Genomic DNA, 14,811 nt, shown 5'->3' with positions numbered 1-14,811 from the left:
ATGTAATTCCCAAAGTTAACTTTTGGGAGATGTGTGTGACAAATTAAGACCTACCAATTTTAGCCTAAGTTTTCCTGTGCATTTTGAATTTTTTCCAAGCCTCTGTCATTATAATTTTTAATTAACATATTGTTTAATTTAAAGTTAAATGTATGTCAATAGCCCTCCCAGCCTGAATAGAAATAAATCAGTTATTAGAAGAAAGCAATACCAGTATGTTGTTAATAACCTATACTTAAAAATTTATAAATCAACACAATACTCAAAAGCTGTTATTTTACTGTATATATTAATGCCGTTTAAAAATTCTAAACATATAACAAAATATTTTTGTTTTTTATTTATTTAGCACGTAAAAATTGTGAATTTGACTAGATATGAATTAGATCTCAATAAACGACTCAAAAAAGTCTTCTTTAATCACATATTTAGATACTTAAATAATTTTAAATGCAAGCCATTTTATTTTTACTTTTCTGCTTGGCTTTCTCCCATTTTCTCTTCTTCCTTATGTCCAGCCATACTTTTCTACTCTCAAAAGGTAAAATAGTGGAATATAATGCCTTTTCCCACATTTTTCTCTAAGTGTTTCTAATAACATGTATATAGATATTACCATGTATTAATAGAATTTTTGGCTCTTGTTGCTCTTAAAAGTAGAATTATACTGTAAATGGTCACCATCTTCCTCTTTCTCATTTTACATCATAGAAACCCTTCCATGGCAACTTGTGTGGCTTTAATGGATTCTTTTTAAAGTTCCATAATGCTTCACGGCAGGAACACATCATCTATGACTGATGGTCATTACCACTGTTTCTGATTTGGTGCTACAATAAACAATGGCAAACTGGATCCTTGGACATTAATCTGAATTTTCTCCCCTCTGGGATACAATTCTGAGAATGGAATTGCTGTGCCAAAAGTTATCTATATTTTTGTAATTTACATAGATGTAGCTTTTGCAAAAGGCTGTAACCTTTTCCAATTTCCTCCAGCCATATACGAGAATACATTATTCTATGCATCCCACCAGCAATGGATATTAAATATTACAGCAATAGATACATAGTAGTAGCCACTGATATTTTATACCACTAGTCATTTTTTCTTGTGCTTGTTGAATACGTATACTGGTTTCATTTCGGAATTACCTCTTCAGATACTTTATCTATTTTTCTTTTTCTTCTATTTTTTTCTAGTTAATTGGAGAAGTGCCTACACTTGTAAACACTCACTTTTTGTATCCTGTGTTCTAATTCTAATATTTTTCAAATTTATTCCTCTTCTGTGAACTTCATAAATGGTATCTCTTGCCATACAAATCTATTTAAAACTGTTCTATGTTTTAAAAAATCTAACTTGTCATGTATAATTTCTGAATTTCACAGGTTGTTCAGAAACTTCTTCCATGTCCACACAATGTACACTCTTCTCATTGTTTTTACAGGGATTTTACTATTGATTTTGAACCATTTAGTCCAACTGGAAATTATTATGTGGAATAAGAAAAAGAATTAAGATTTCAAGAGCTCAGAGGTATAGCTGAATAGTGGAGCTCTTGCCTAGCATGTGTGGGGTGCAGGACTGGATCCACAGTGCCACAAAAATCAAAACAAAACCAAACCAAACCTAGATTTTATGTCAATTATTCCAACCACATTCATAAACATATTGCCTGTTTTTTTTCATTCTTTCATTTATTTACTGTGATGCTAGAAATTAAACCCAAGGCCTTCACATTTTAAATTCTTTTTTTTTTTTTTTTTGGTACCGGTGATTGAACTCTAGTCCTTGAGCTTGCAAGGCAGGCACCAGAACCATTGAGCTAAATCCCCGGCCCCTTAAATTTTTATTTTATATTTTGAGGCAGGGTTCTGCTAAGTCACTAAGTTGTCCAGGCTGGACTTGAACTCACCATGCACACTCCAGAGTGTTGTAATTGCAGGCAGGCACCACCACATGTGGCTTGAATAACTCTTTAGCAAGACAATCTAGATTACAACTGTATCAGACAAAAACCCACAATAATATAATGTATAATAATAATTATGTTATTACTTTAATACAAAAACAAAATAGGCATTTGTAATTATATATTATTCTGTACCATTTATTTTTATTATAATATGCTATTACTTAATTGAAGTAATTAATAATGTCAGTAGTAGTATCAAACAGTAGTACTAATTAAGCAAATAATATGTGTAATAAAAATAGAACAGTATTTCATCTGGGCATGGTGTCACCCACCTATAATCCCAGCACTCTGGGAGGCTGAGGGAAGAGAATCACAAGTTCCAGTCCAGTCTGGACATCTTAGTGACTCAGTGAAATCCTGTCTCAAAATAAAAAATTTTAAATGGTTTGGAAATATAGCTCAGCAGGAATTCCTTGGGTTCAATACCCAATATCACCACCAACAAAATATATATATATAGTTACAGTTATATGTGTATATTCTTATTGATATATATATATATTTAGTTATATATAATGTTTCAATAAGATTGGTTTAGGTCAGTTAATATAATAGTTATTTTTACAGTTTCTTAGCTCTATATTACATATTTAAATTCAGTATGTTTACAATGACACATAAATATAAAACTTTTTAAAGGGGGAATATAGATATAATAGGACTAATAAAACAGATATCAACCGTATTAAGTGACAAAAACAATGGTATGTTTCTTTCCATCCCATGAAATAACAGCATAATTTTACATTTCCATTTCCAATAATACTTCTCTGATTTTCCTGCAGCTTTTAAGATATTCTCTTTTTTTACATAGTGCTGAAACAATCTAGTCAACAATAAAATTTACTTTGACATGTGTCTCTCCTTTTGTAGAGCACTATTAATTGATCCTGGTGTCATTGCAGTGTGATAACATCAAGCTAAATATACTTTTAACAAAAATATTTGACTATGATATACTTACTAGTTTATTTATCAGCCATAGCAGGTTTTTTAACTTGTAGAAATTAGTTGTCAGCTCTCCACAAAGATTTTTATATAATTCTACCAGCTTTCTTTTAAAGACTAAGATTTTGTCAATCATAACTTCTGCATTTGCAAATTTACCATATAGTTTAAAATGTGTCTAAAACTTCCATCATTTTTAAATACTCTGAAGCACATTGAGTGACACAAATTCAGTCTCACTTTCTTAGGAAAATGGTTTTAACAGAAGAGTAAATTAAATTTTGTGAAGTCGATGCCAGATTCTAAATACAGTACAGTATTAGTAAAGTAATTGAGAAAGTCTTAAGTTACCTGCCCCATTGTGGGAGATTTTTTTTTTTTTTTAGTGCTGAAATTGTATTATTTTCAAAAGAAAAAAAGGTGTGAATTTTTTTTTACTAAGAATTTCTGACACAATCTGCACTTAACTTGGAACAACCTGGGTGCAGTCGACTCATCCCTGCTCACGTTCCTTATAGTTCTTTCAAATATCATCAAACCAGTGTGGAAAAAATAGAATACAACTATATGTGTTTTAATGAAATTCTTGTATCCACTGTCATTCTCAATGTTTTGCACACTAGAGATGAACATCCTTTTTTTTTCCCCCCATTAACGTTATTGGTGCATTTTAGGTATACAATACAGTTACATTCATCATTGGGATCTTGTACCATTACATGAGAGATGAACATCCTTATTGGAATGTGATTTTATGACAGTCCAACGTTTTAACAATGAATAACATCTGTGGTCACATGTTGGAGGAAGCCATCTTCTTCCATTTTTATTATGTGAAACTTCTTAAGTGCTTATGAACATTTTGAGTAAACAGAAAAATAAACAAGAATTTTTATTACGCAAAACTTTAATAACACAAGTAAGCAAATCACATTCTTGTTTGCACTGTTGCTTATAAAGTTTGCAGAACATTTTGCAGTAAGGTCTTTTACTTTTCTTTGATGAGAGATTTAGAAATTGAATGCACCTTGCCTACATGCACACATTTGCAATGTCTACAGAATATGCGCTTTTGTTTTATTTGGACAAAATGTCAGTAACCTTTTTGTGCTTTTTTTTTGCAGTTTCATAAAAATCTTCATAGAAACAATATAATTTGAAGCTTCATTTTTTAAATCATGATACCTAACAGCTAGAGGGATCATTTTTGTCACCATAACTGAATATATAACTTTAGTGTAGGAAGCACGATCAAGTGTGATCTGAAAGAATCACTCCACACTCTAAGGGGCCAACAGGTGACAACAAAACATCTTCCTTTACTTTTCCTACAGCCCAAACTAATTCAGCAGCCACTGTTTTCAGCAAACATTGGTGTCTTTTAAGATACAAGAAAAGTTTTGATCCATTTAGAAGTACTGGCCAGTCTTATCCCAAAGTTGTGGGGTTCGATCTCCATATGCTCTTTCACATCTCCCCCATCAACATCCAATTCCAAGTTATTTTCTGTCTATTGTGCAGTAGGCTGTTTAGGTTATTTACCTCCTTTTAATCCAATTATTTTTGTCTTTCCCTTGTAATAAGATAATATAGTCATTTAGTCTTCCTTTTTGGTCGTCCCTGCGTCAGGCTGGCATTGGTATTATAATTATTCTCATTTTCATTATCTGAACTCTTAGGAAAAAATGAACAGAGTTTTCACGATGTTAAAAATTAAATCAATATCACTTCAGGTCCAAGAAAGCAGTCAATCCACAGGCCAGGGACTATTAACATTACATTTATGATGCACTTAAATTACACATCTCAGTGTGCGAGGGGATGCAACAATGAATGACTCATTATTGTAAATAGCAGATCACAGTTGCCAACATCATCAGTCAGGGGAAGATAGTGACAGCCACTGCAGAAGGCAGATAGATAATCCCTGCCATGTCCATCTGCTAGAAAAACACTGCAGCTTCACACTCCTATGTTTGAGCCATGGCATGGAATTTGTACTTTCCCAAGATCTTTTTCCACCTACTGCCAAAATCCTGGATTTTCTGGCTCCCTGGAAGACTTCCCATGACTTGGGGATTTCAGAGATAGGACAGGAGCTTCATAGGCAAACCAAAGCAGTTGTCACCCTAGCTGTTCTACTTGAGCTTACATTTATGAGTATTTTCTCCTTCAAGTCACTCATTCAGTATTGGGGTTACCTTGTTTCTTTGTAGCCTCATATGTGTATAGGGATTCACTTGAATCTGATTAAGGTTTTTTTTTCCATTAAATGTATAATCGTCCCATTGCCACAGTACTGTTTCTCTGAAATGAATCCACTTTTCTAGCTCATTTTCCCCTCTCTGACTGTGGCACTCATTATTTGAGTACTTATTTTTCTTTGTCACCTCATGAAGATGTAGGTCTTAAGTTATCCTAGGATTTCACAATCTTAGTGATTGTAGAAGGTAAAATGCCCTCTCTCCTCATAGGCCAGAACAAACCAGGTGAGTCACAAATTCCCTGCATGAGACAAAGAGAAGAGGTTGTAGGGTCTCCAGGACTTGAGGTGTGTCCCTCCAACCATTCAGGTGAATTTAAAGACAATGGAACACATATATTAGTGGCGACAAATATCTAAGAAAGAAAGTCAGGAGGACTTGGAGTTCACCGATCTCTACAAACTTACTTACTTTGTTGGCTTCCCAAGAGTTTTCTGAGATAATCACCCAAGCTGAAAGAGAAAATTAACAGTTCTCTTCCTCCCAGAATTACCTAGAAGTCCAGGCTTAACAGCCTTCTACCATTCAGACCCTAGCAGCCTTTGTCTTGAGAGAAAGTTACCAGTGGAAGAAGGAAGCCATGTTCAGTTTTTATATTCTGAGAATGTTCTAAGAAATTTTTTTGAAGTTTAGTACTCCAATAATCTCAAAAAAGACAAGTAAGAGATTAAATTTAGAGGTAGGCACACCTGATTCTTTTCTGGGTTAAAAATATATGTTTTTAAAGGGTTGATATTGATTTATTTTAAACATATTCATGTCTCTTTTATGAAAACCTGTGCCCTGTTATGAATATCTCACAGCACAAATTCAAATTTCAATATAAAGCAGGTAAAATATGGTAGATCGACAATGGGAGCAGCAGTAATCAAAACCATATATATTTTAAAAGTCAATCTTATGCACTTAAATTTGGACTTGATCATGATTTACTATGCTGCATAAATTCAGACCAATTGATGAATGCTGCTAAATTATTAATTTGTCAAAAGTGGAAGAGGACACCACCTACAACCACATGTAATAAATATTAAAGCATTCTCATCTTAAGGACTTATGTGAGCAGTTAATTATAATGACTACTGTAGATCAATTCTGGGTTAATCATAACTCTTTGTGCCTGTGATTCACAATCATTTTATCCCCCACTGACCATTAGTTAAAATTGTAAAGAAGTTAGTTGCTTAGCATACAAGATTAGTTTATCTCCCACATATCATTCTCAGATCTTTTAATTTTTATGTGATGAGCAAAAATAATAAATTTCTACTCTTCAGCTATTAATTTTTTAAAATGCTGCTTTGGTTTTTAATCTTGAGAATCAAGGATGCTTATAAGCAAAGGTCACAAAATCAACATGCCTCAGGGATCCACAGTCACAGTCACAGAAACCAAGTATTCACTCATTCCAATGGCTCTGACAAATAGCAATCTTTCTTTTTAAAACCTCAATTCTTTTATCCTAATGTTGTGATCACATAGCATTAAGGAAGTTGCATTCCTTTTTCACAGTTCTTGCTGTATACTATATTGCATTAAATTTATTTATATGAATGTTATTTCTCAAACTAGATGGGCTATGCCCTGAGGAAAAGACTACTATATCTCACATATTCTTGCCTTCTATGGAGAAAGTGTCCCAAACACTTATTTCTAATACTGGGAAAGAACATAGGGGATGACCTTGAGCTCAACTTCTAAATCTACCACTGATCTTAGAGCAATCTTGAGCATCTTGCCTCATGTATGAATTGGGTATCATAATATCAGCTGCCTCACAGTATTGCAGAGAAGAAAGAAATACATGTGAGAAATCATTTTAAGAGTTAAAAAATGCTTCATAATTATTAACTATTATCATAAAGAAGAAATGCATAACAAGGATAGTGTATTTTTTCCTTGATGAGGGGAAAATCTTATTTTACCCTTTTGGTTTAAATTCCATCTTTCCATAATTGTTCTCCCCGAACCTTTTAATACAAAGGATCATCATTCCTGTCTCATTGTAGTTTTAGATTTTGAAATTAGCTTTTAAGGAATATATTAAATTAAAGATTGTTATGAGAAATAATATTGTTTATGAATTTAGACCAAGATTGGTGGGATAATGGTGATAGCTTTGTTTGTTTTATGGTCTTTTATAGTTATTCTAAGAGGCTGTTGCCTAATGAATTCAAAAGAAAAAATGCTTTTGGCATAGACTCATAATGGTGATACTCAAAGAGAAGTATACAAGACAAAATAGTCTACAGAGAAAGTGAGATATGACATAGTCCATAAAATGATGAGCACAGGTGCATGCTTTGAAAATATATTTTTCCATCCTTCACTTGGAAAGAAATGAAAATATTTGAAAAAATAACATTGAGTCTTTACAGCTCTTCATCTAACAGGTTGAAATTTGAAGGGAAAAAAGGAATGAACTATTGGGTTAGAATAGTGTGCACGAACAAAAACTCATCTCCAAAGAATATCTATGTTTAATCAGTTAGGCAGAGTGGATATGGAAGAAATACTTGAGGTCTTCTTGTAAACTATTTCAGTTATCAGGATATTTGAGCAGACTGATTCCTCTCAATGAAAATTAATTTCCCTTTTCTTTAACCTACTTTAAGCAGAAATTGTTCCTCTGATGGTTCCACGATATGCTTCATGCTACAGAAATGTAGTTCTTGACTTATGTCTACTACTGAATTGTAAACAGTCTAAGGACGGGGGCCAAGACTACATTTATATTTCTTATAAACTTATTTTCAAGATCTTAGAATTAATGCATATGGATTTTTAGTAATATTAAGTTTAAACTATTCTGTGGAAATAACGCAGGAATTGGACAAAACTTTTCCTCTAGTGTTATCTCAGAAGTGATATATTCATCAGAGGCTATTTGCCTCAGAAACCATTTTGAGAACACAAGCTTTGATCACCAGTAGCTACCAATATTCATCGGTGTACTGTAACATCTTAGAATCTCTACTGTGGGATTCAGAGATTGATAACATCAGATATAAATGTCACACTGGATATTTTTCTTCCCCACCATGGGGCCTGGAATTTGTTGACATGAAGCACCCAGATTCACTTTGCCTTCTGTTTTACCTAGTATGAAATGCTCTTCAAGTATGGAATCCACTGGACAATTAATCAGTGGCATACAGTTCAGCTGCCTATCCAAACAGGACCTCAAGAACAAGAGCTGATTGAAAATTTTTGAGACACATCCATCACCTAGCCAGATGGGTTAAAAACTTCCCCAGTCGACTTTTCAACTATGATTCTTTTGAAAAGTGACTGTAGCTTTGATGATGAATATTTTCTAGATAGATTTAATTTGATGGTTAAAAATCACCCAAACAACAGAGATTGTATGCTTTAGTTGATAAAGAGGACCTGAACATTTTTTAAAGCTAAAATACTTTGAGTTATTAGGTAACATCTTGTTGTCATTGCTACAAGCTATAATCATGCTGTTTTAATGCTTCTCTTTTTAAAAATTCATTCATAATGCATTATAACATTAAATTACTAGAGACAACATAGATAATAGCAAAGATAATGTTACCATACATTTAAATAGAGCTCCACAGTTGACAAAACAGTAACAATAAAGCTAGAACACTTTTTTTAATAGCCATGTAATATGTCCCAACTAGGGAGGTCCCTAGAGGATTTTTAAAGAGCTACAAGGAATTCCGGGAGGCCAAGTGGCTGTTTGAAACAGAACAGAGCAGCAAAACTTAAAATACGCTACTAGGGGAAGCTTTGAGGTCACTATGTCTCTATTACTATAGGTATAGACCTAGGAAGATAGCAGCAGACCAGAAAGTTGATGTCTACTGTAAAGGATCAGAAAGGGGGACAAAGATTATGAGACAATCTAACCAAACGTTTCTACCCTCTCCTACCATTAACACTCCAGACCTCTCACAGTTGTTACAATTTCATTATGCCTCATGTACATAAAATTGTTTCTTATTATTTTGCTCACTTTTTATCACCTACAACAGTAGTACCATTCAAAAAATGGTATGCATCAGCTGACAAGATCACTAAGATGCATACTCCCAGGTCTTGCAATGCAGTAAGCTTGTGGTTGGTTCTTGAATTTATCCTTCTAATAGCTGAATCCCCTGATAATTGTAACAGTGGTGACCTTAATGTCACATTTTAAGAAAAAAAAGTGCTTATCTGATATAGTGCCTAGTGTACAATAAATACTCCTGGAATAATATTTGCATAGATGGATTTCTTCAGCAAAACAACTTCTATCTTTGCTTCACTACCTCATGGTCTGGTTGGGCTTCACTCTCCACAAAAAATGGTAGGTAGCTACTGAGCACAACAAGCTAGTCTACAAGTTTTAGGCCATTCATGTGAAAATCTTTGTTGTAAAAGCAAATATATTTAAACATAGTAGTTAAAAATATAGTCTCACATGTTCTAATTTTATTGTTTTATTTTTCTTTTGTTTATTGCATTTCATTTGTGTTGTGTAGTGTGAATAGTACTCCAACACTGACTTTTTTTGAAATAAACACCTGTCTGTCTCATTTTTTATATTTTTCATATTTGATACCCAATATTTGAATTATGCTCTTTATAATTTATATATAGCATTTATGTACTTTTATGAAAAGGTTGCTTTTTTCTTTTCTCTTTAATTTTTATCCCCAAAAACATTTCGTGTGGCTTTATAACATGTATTTATTTGGTATTCTACATCTGCAATCATTATCTTCATTTTTCAAATTTCTTTTCTCTTCTTGACCACTTCTTTCTAATTAAATTTTCAAAGATCTTAGTAAGTTTTGAAATGTCCTTTAGCCATCATACCTAGCATTATATTATCAAATAATGTGTGGAAAATGATAGTTCTTTTCCAGCTGCACATCTACCCTTTCAGCAATATGTGATGTTTTATCCAGAAACAAGTCCAAGTCTTCTGTCAAGAGCTGAAGTGCTCATTATATATCTTCTACTCACTGATTATTAAATTTCTTAGTAGATATTTATATTTAGTAAAAACAGCTATTTTTCTCAAATTAGTTATCTTTTACAAGTACTCTAATATGGAAATCTCTGGCTTTCTCAAGTACTTGTCCAGCTGATTTTTGTGCACTTCTTAAATGTCATCAAATAATGATAGATAATTTTGAATCTACCTAATAGTGATTTTTTCCTACTAAATTAAAATCAAATTTTTGTTTGATGCTTTATTGCATAGCCCAACATTACTATGGTTATGCTAAGTTTTGGAGATATAATAGGCATCATTTTCTTGATTTAATAGCAATGCCATTAGAGTTTCAGCTTCTAATAATTTTGCTACATGTTGGAAAAATTCTATGCCTCACTAAAGAAAAATCTATGTCCTTCCTTGTTTACCAAAATATATGTAACTGTTTTCAATTTTGTCAGATGCCTTTCGGATGTCTGTTGGGAGATGATTTAAAATGTTTATAAAGCCTCATTTGTAAAATATATTATCCCAGTAGCCATTCTGATGCTAAGCCAGTGTTACTTTTTCTGTTTTAATAATGTCGCACAGTTATTTTAACATAAACAACTAACTTTTAGACATAAAACTAACTTTTAATTATTTATTCTAGTTTTGTTATGAATTCATTAAATTCTATTTTTGTATTTAACATTCTTCTAAATAAATTAATAAGACATTTGAGATAATTGCTTTTTTTAAGTAAATCTCTGAGTTAGGATATACATAGTTATTGAGAGGAAAAAATAATCACAAAAAATATTATAGATGACCCAGAATAAGGTTGTGTTCCTCAAATTATGATAAAGAAGATTCTAGAATTATTTTTCTATGTTGCAATGCCTACCCTAGGGCTTTCTTTTAAGTCCAACTGTCAGATAAACATAGGTAACACTTGGCAACAGGTTAATTTAAAAGGACATAGAACAGAAAATACCTTGTCAGGAGGGCAGTATTACTCATTTCTTTTCATTGTGAGTTAAAATCATTTATTTAAAATATAGGTCAGATGCAAGGGGATACTCTCATATTCAGAAATGCAGAAATCTGCCTGTTTAAATCCTAGTAAACCAGTGAAGTCACTATCTCTTTTAACAACGCCAAAGGCATATATTTCAAGTTCTCCAAAAGAAAAAGAAGTCCAATTTCAAGAATCACTGAAATAAGAGCTCAAAGACATTTATTTTTATGCATTTATTGTTCTTCTAAATAACTTTTACCAGTCAGGGGTTATATTACTATACACAGTGTTGCCTAGAGCCATAGCTACATTCCACCTTTATCAAATTTCCATGAGAAAAGAGCTTTAAATTACCCAAAACTATAAATTCTCATTCAGAATACAAGCTTACTCAGATACATCTGTCATACTATTTTTTTGCATAAATATTTCTTGTCCATAGAATTTATAATTGTAAACTTAAGTCCCATTTTGTTCTTTTTCATATTTTTACAGGTAAAATTTGGAAACTATGCTTTCGTATGGGATGCAGCTGTGTTGGAGTACGTGGCAATCAATGACCCCGACTGCTCCTTTTACACCATTGGGAACACTGTTGCTGACCGGGGGTATGGCATTGCCTTGCAGCATGGCAGCCCTTACCGAGATGTTTTCTCACAAAGGTAAGATTTGTGTACAGTCCAAAGAATGAGAGAGGAAATTCGGACAAAAAAATCTACTTGATTACCTAATCTAGTCTATTTCTTTGTGAGGAGAAACAAACAATAACCCCCCAAAAAGGTCGCTAGAAGCCTAAGACTATTTCCTAAACCATGTACTCAAGTATTATCTTTTTCATAAGTAGAGGAAAAAATATTGCTGCATATAATTTGTCTTATTTTCAAGATAACTTATATGATAAATAAATTAAGTGTACTAGTAATTTCTGTTAGAACTTAATTGAGCAGTCTAGACTCTGAATTGTTAAGAACTAAAAATCATTAGTTAGGAAAACTAATCCATTTCTAAGAATAGTGAAACATAAAATAGACTTCAGGACCAAATTAAAGTTCTAATATACTATAGCACATAATGTTAAGGACAATTTCCATCTAGAATTTTTAAAGCAAAAGGGTAAGAATTTAAAGTACTCCGCTTGATATCAAAGCATACATAAGCCCTTGTCACAGAAATCAAGGAGACCACTTATTAAGAAGTTATCACCATCTTAAAGAAATTTTCTTTTATAAAGAAATTGTTTAAGAAAGAAAGTTGTAAAATATATATTTTAGATTAATAATATATACAAAAGACTGGCCTGAAAAGAATTCCCAAGTATCACTCCACTTCATTCTAACTTCTACCAAACAAGCTTGGACTTTAGAGAAATTATATCTTCCAGGTAGAAGTATATTGTATGTGATCCCAGTAGTACTCTTTGTTTTCAGATAAGTTCAGACCAGGGACAGTTAGTTACTGGCAATGAATGCTAATGCCTCAAATTTCAAATTATTCGAGTTGTACTTCTCCAAATTTTAGGAATATAAAATATATTATTAAAATGAGAGAACTAAAAATTAGTAGTTCACAACTTATAACATAACTTCTATTAGATAAACATAAAAAGCTTGACCTCTCTCCTTATCTACAAAACAGGGAAGTTAGATTAATTCTATGGTATTACAATAGCTTTCCTGTGTAGCGAAACCTCCCAAACTATCAGTCACTCAAAATAAGTGATTTCTCATTCAGGAACCACAAAGGTTGTGATGTGGCCGAGCTCTGCTGCAAGCTGTGGATGAGAGGCAGATCTGCTCCACGTAGCTTGTTATCCCACTGTCAGGTTCTCCAGTCCAGTCTGTGTCAGGCTATTCGTAGGGCCAAGAGCGGCTGTGAAAGAGGCTGGCAGAAATATGCAGTACCTGCTGTGCTTGGATGTGGCACACATCCCATCCACCCACAGACCACTTCCCAAGGTGAGGCTAAACCAAGCCCAAAATCGATGGTTGTATACAGCTAGCCATTCCACTCCACTGAAGAGGGAGTAATAAATATGAACAATGAAACAAACCCAGTAGAACCTTTTGTGTCCGAACATAAGACAAATGCAAAATATGCATAAACTGAAAGCAAGAAAGGTATAAATGATTAATCAATCAAAACACATTTATTGATAAGCAGACTAAGGGGGAACAAACTGGAAAATCAATTATGCCATAGAGAAACTGCCAGCAAGGCAATTACAGTACAGTTAGAGATAACAAAAACCATTCACATGCATCCCAAAGTCCCTTGGAGTTCAACTCCAGCAACAAAAAATAAACACAAAAAAGCCCATTCATATGAAATAATAAACAATACAGACATTTCTGTAAGTGTGTATTGATGCACACATCTATGGATACATAAAATATCAGTGTTGCATATTTATAATGCCTTAAGCTGTGTAGCTGAGATATTGAAAGGATTGAACAGCATACAGAATAGAGTTAAGCAAAGGAAACATGAGTAAAAGCTCTCCAGAGAAGTGAGCCTTGAACTTGATCTAAAAGGATTAACAGAGAATACTTAGGCTGAAAGAAAAAAAAAATAGGTAATTCTTGGAGAACTAATTAAGACCACAGAGGAGAAGGAGAAGACAGCAGAATGTGTTAGGGAATAATAAGGACATGAAGCTAGTGTGAAAGGAAATTTGAATGTTAGAAGTCCTATTGGTGGTCATTAACAGGTACAAAAGTCTACTGTCTGTTGTAGAATCTAGGAGTAAAATGATGAAGGTGACATTTAAGGGAAGCTTGATCTAGTTTTTATATGAAGAAAAAAATTGAATTGTCAAAGGCTGGAGCAAACCTAGAGGCATGAGATGATGAAAGTCTGGTCTAGAATTGGGCAAGGAAATGAGAAGGATGAGATAGACACTTCTGAAGGCAGACCCACAATGTGGTCTTTAATTCAGATGTGAGGATGGAAAGCCATATCCAATGAAAGAGGATGTGGAGTTCCTCGGCAAAAGACCAGCAGCAAAGTTTAATGAGTGCATAACAGTTCCCAGGTTGGTGAGAAAAGGATTATTGATATTCATTATGGTTGTTTTTTCACCACTAAAAGTGTTCTTTGTTTCCAGACCTGATTTCTGAGTCTCTTATACAAAAAAATGTGCAATAATAATATTTAGCAAATCATATCAAATATTCCTCTTCTTATTATTCCATAGTATTTTATCCACCAGAGTTTGATTCTGAAGGAATGTGTTCCACCAAACTGCTGAAAAGCAATATTAAGTTTTGAATAATAACTTCCCTTTGTTTGATAAGCATTATAGATGGTGGCAGTTTCAATTGTCCCTTTCTGTGGTGTTCCTTAATAATGACACCCTGCATCCTGGTCCCCTGGACACTTGGAAGAAAGGAGAGCCAAGAAAGAAGCACGATCCGGCAACCTCAGTGTGCCAACTCCTCTCCTTCTACGTGTGCCACACTAACTCATTGTCCCAAGTGTCGGCCTGAATTCAGAACGTATTTATATTCATTCTTTTTGCTAAGGCATTAAGAAAGGAAATCTCTCCTTTTTTATTAATTTTTTAAAATATAAAGATCATCAAATTGGGCTGGGGATTTAGCTCAGTGGTTCTGCCGCCTGCCTCGCAAGCACAAGGTCCTGAGTTTGACCCCAGGTACCAAAA

At 33.4% G+C, this 14,811-nt stretch overlaps 1 protein-coding gene across 4 annotated transcripts in view; it reads left to right on the top strand.

Annotated features, from left to right (window-relative positions):
• The window catches only part of Grid2 (glutamate ionotropic receptor delta type subunit 2), a 1,480,136-nt gene that overhangs the window by 1,308,307 nt on the left and 157,018 nt on the right, over positions 1 to 14,811 (top strand). For all 4 annotated transcript variants that reach the window (XM_087215774.1, XM_021261081.2, XM_087215773.1 and 1 more), the window contains one exon: positions 11,646 to 11,812. In XM_087215774.1, coding sequence (XP_087071900.1) covers positions 11,646 to 11,812 — 167 coding nt within the window. The remainder of the gene's footprint in view (positions 1 to 11,645; positions 11,813 to 14,811) is intronic.

The sequence above is a fragment of the Heterocephalus glaber genome, unplaced genomic scaffold, assembly GCF_053883595.1.
Source record: "Heterocephalus glaber isolate CG9 unplaced genomic scaffold, H.glaber_assembly_v1.0 deba00001454, whole genome shotgun sequence".
Taxonomy (NCBI): Eukaryota; Metazoa; Chordata; class Mammalia; order Rodentia; family Bathyergidae; genus Heterocephalus; species Heterocephalus glaber.
This window is presented reverse-complemented; position numbering and strand designations above follow the sequence as displayed.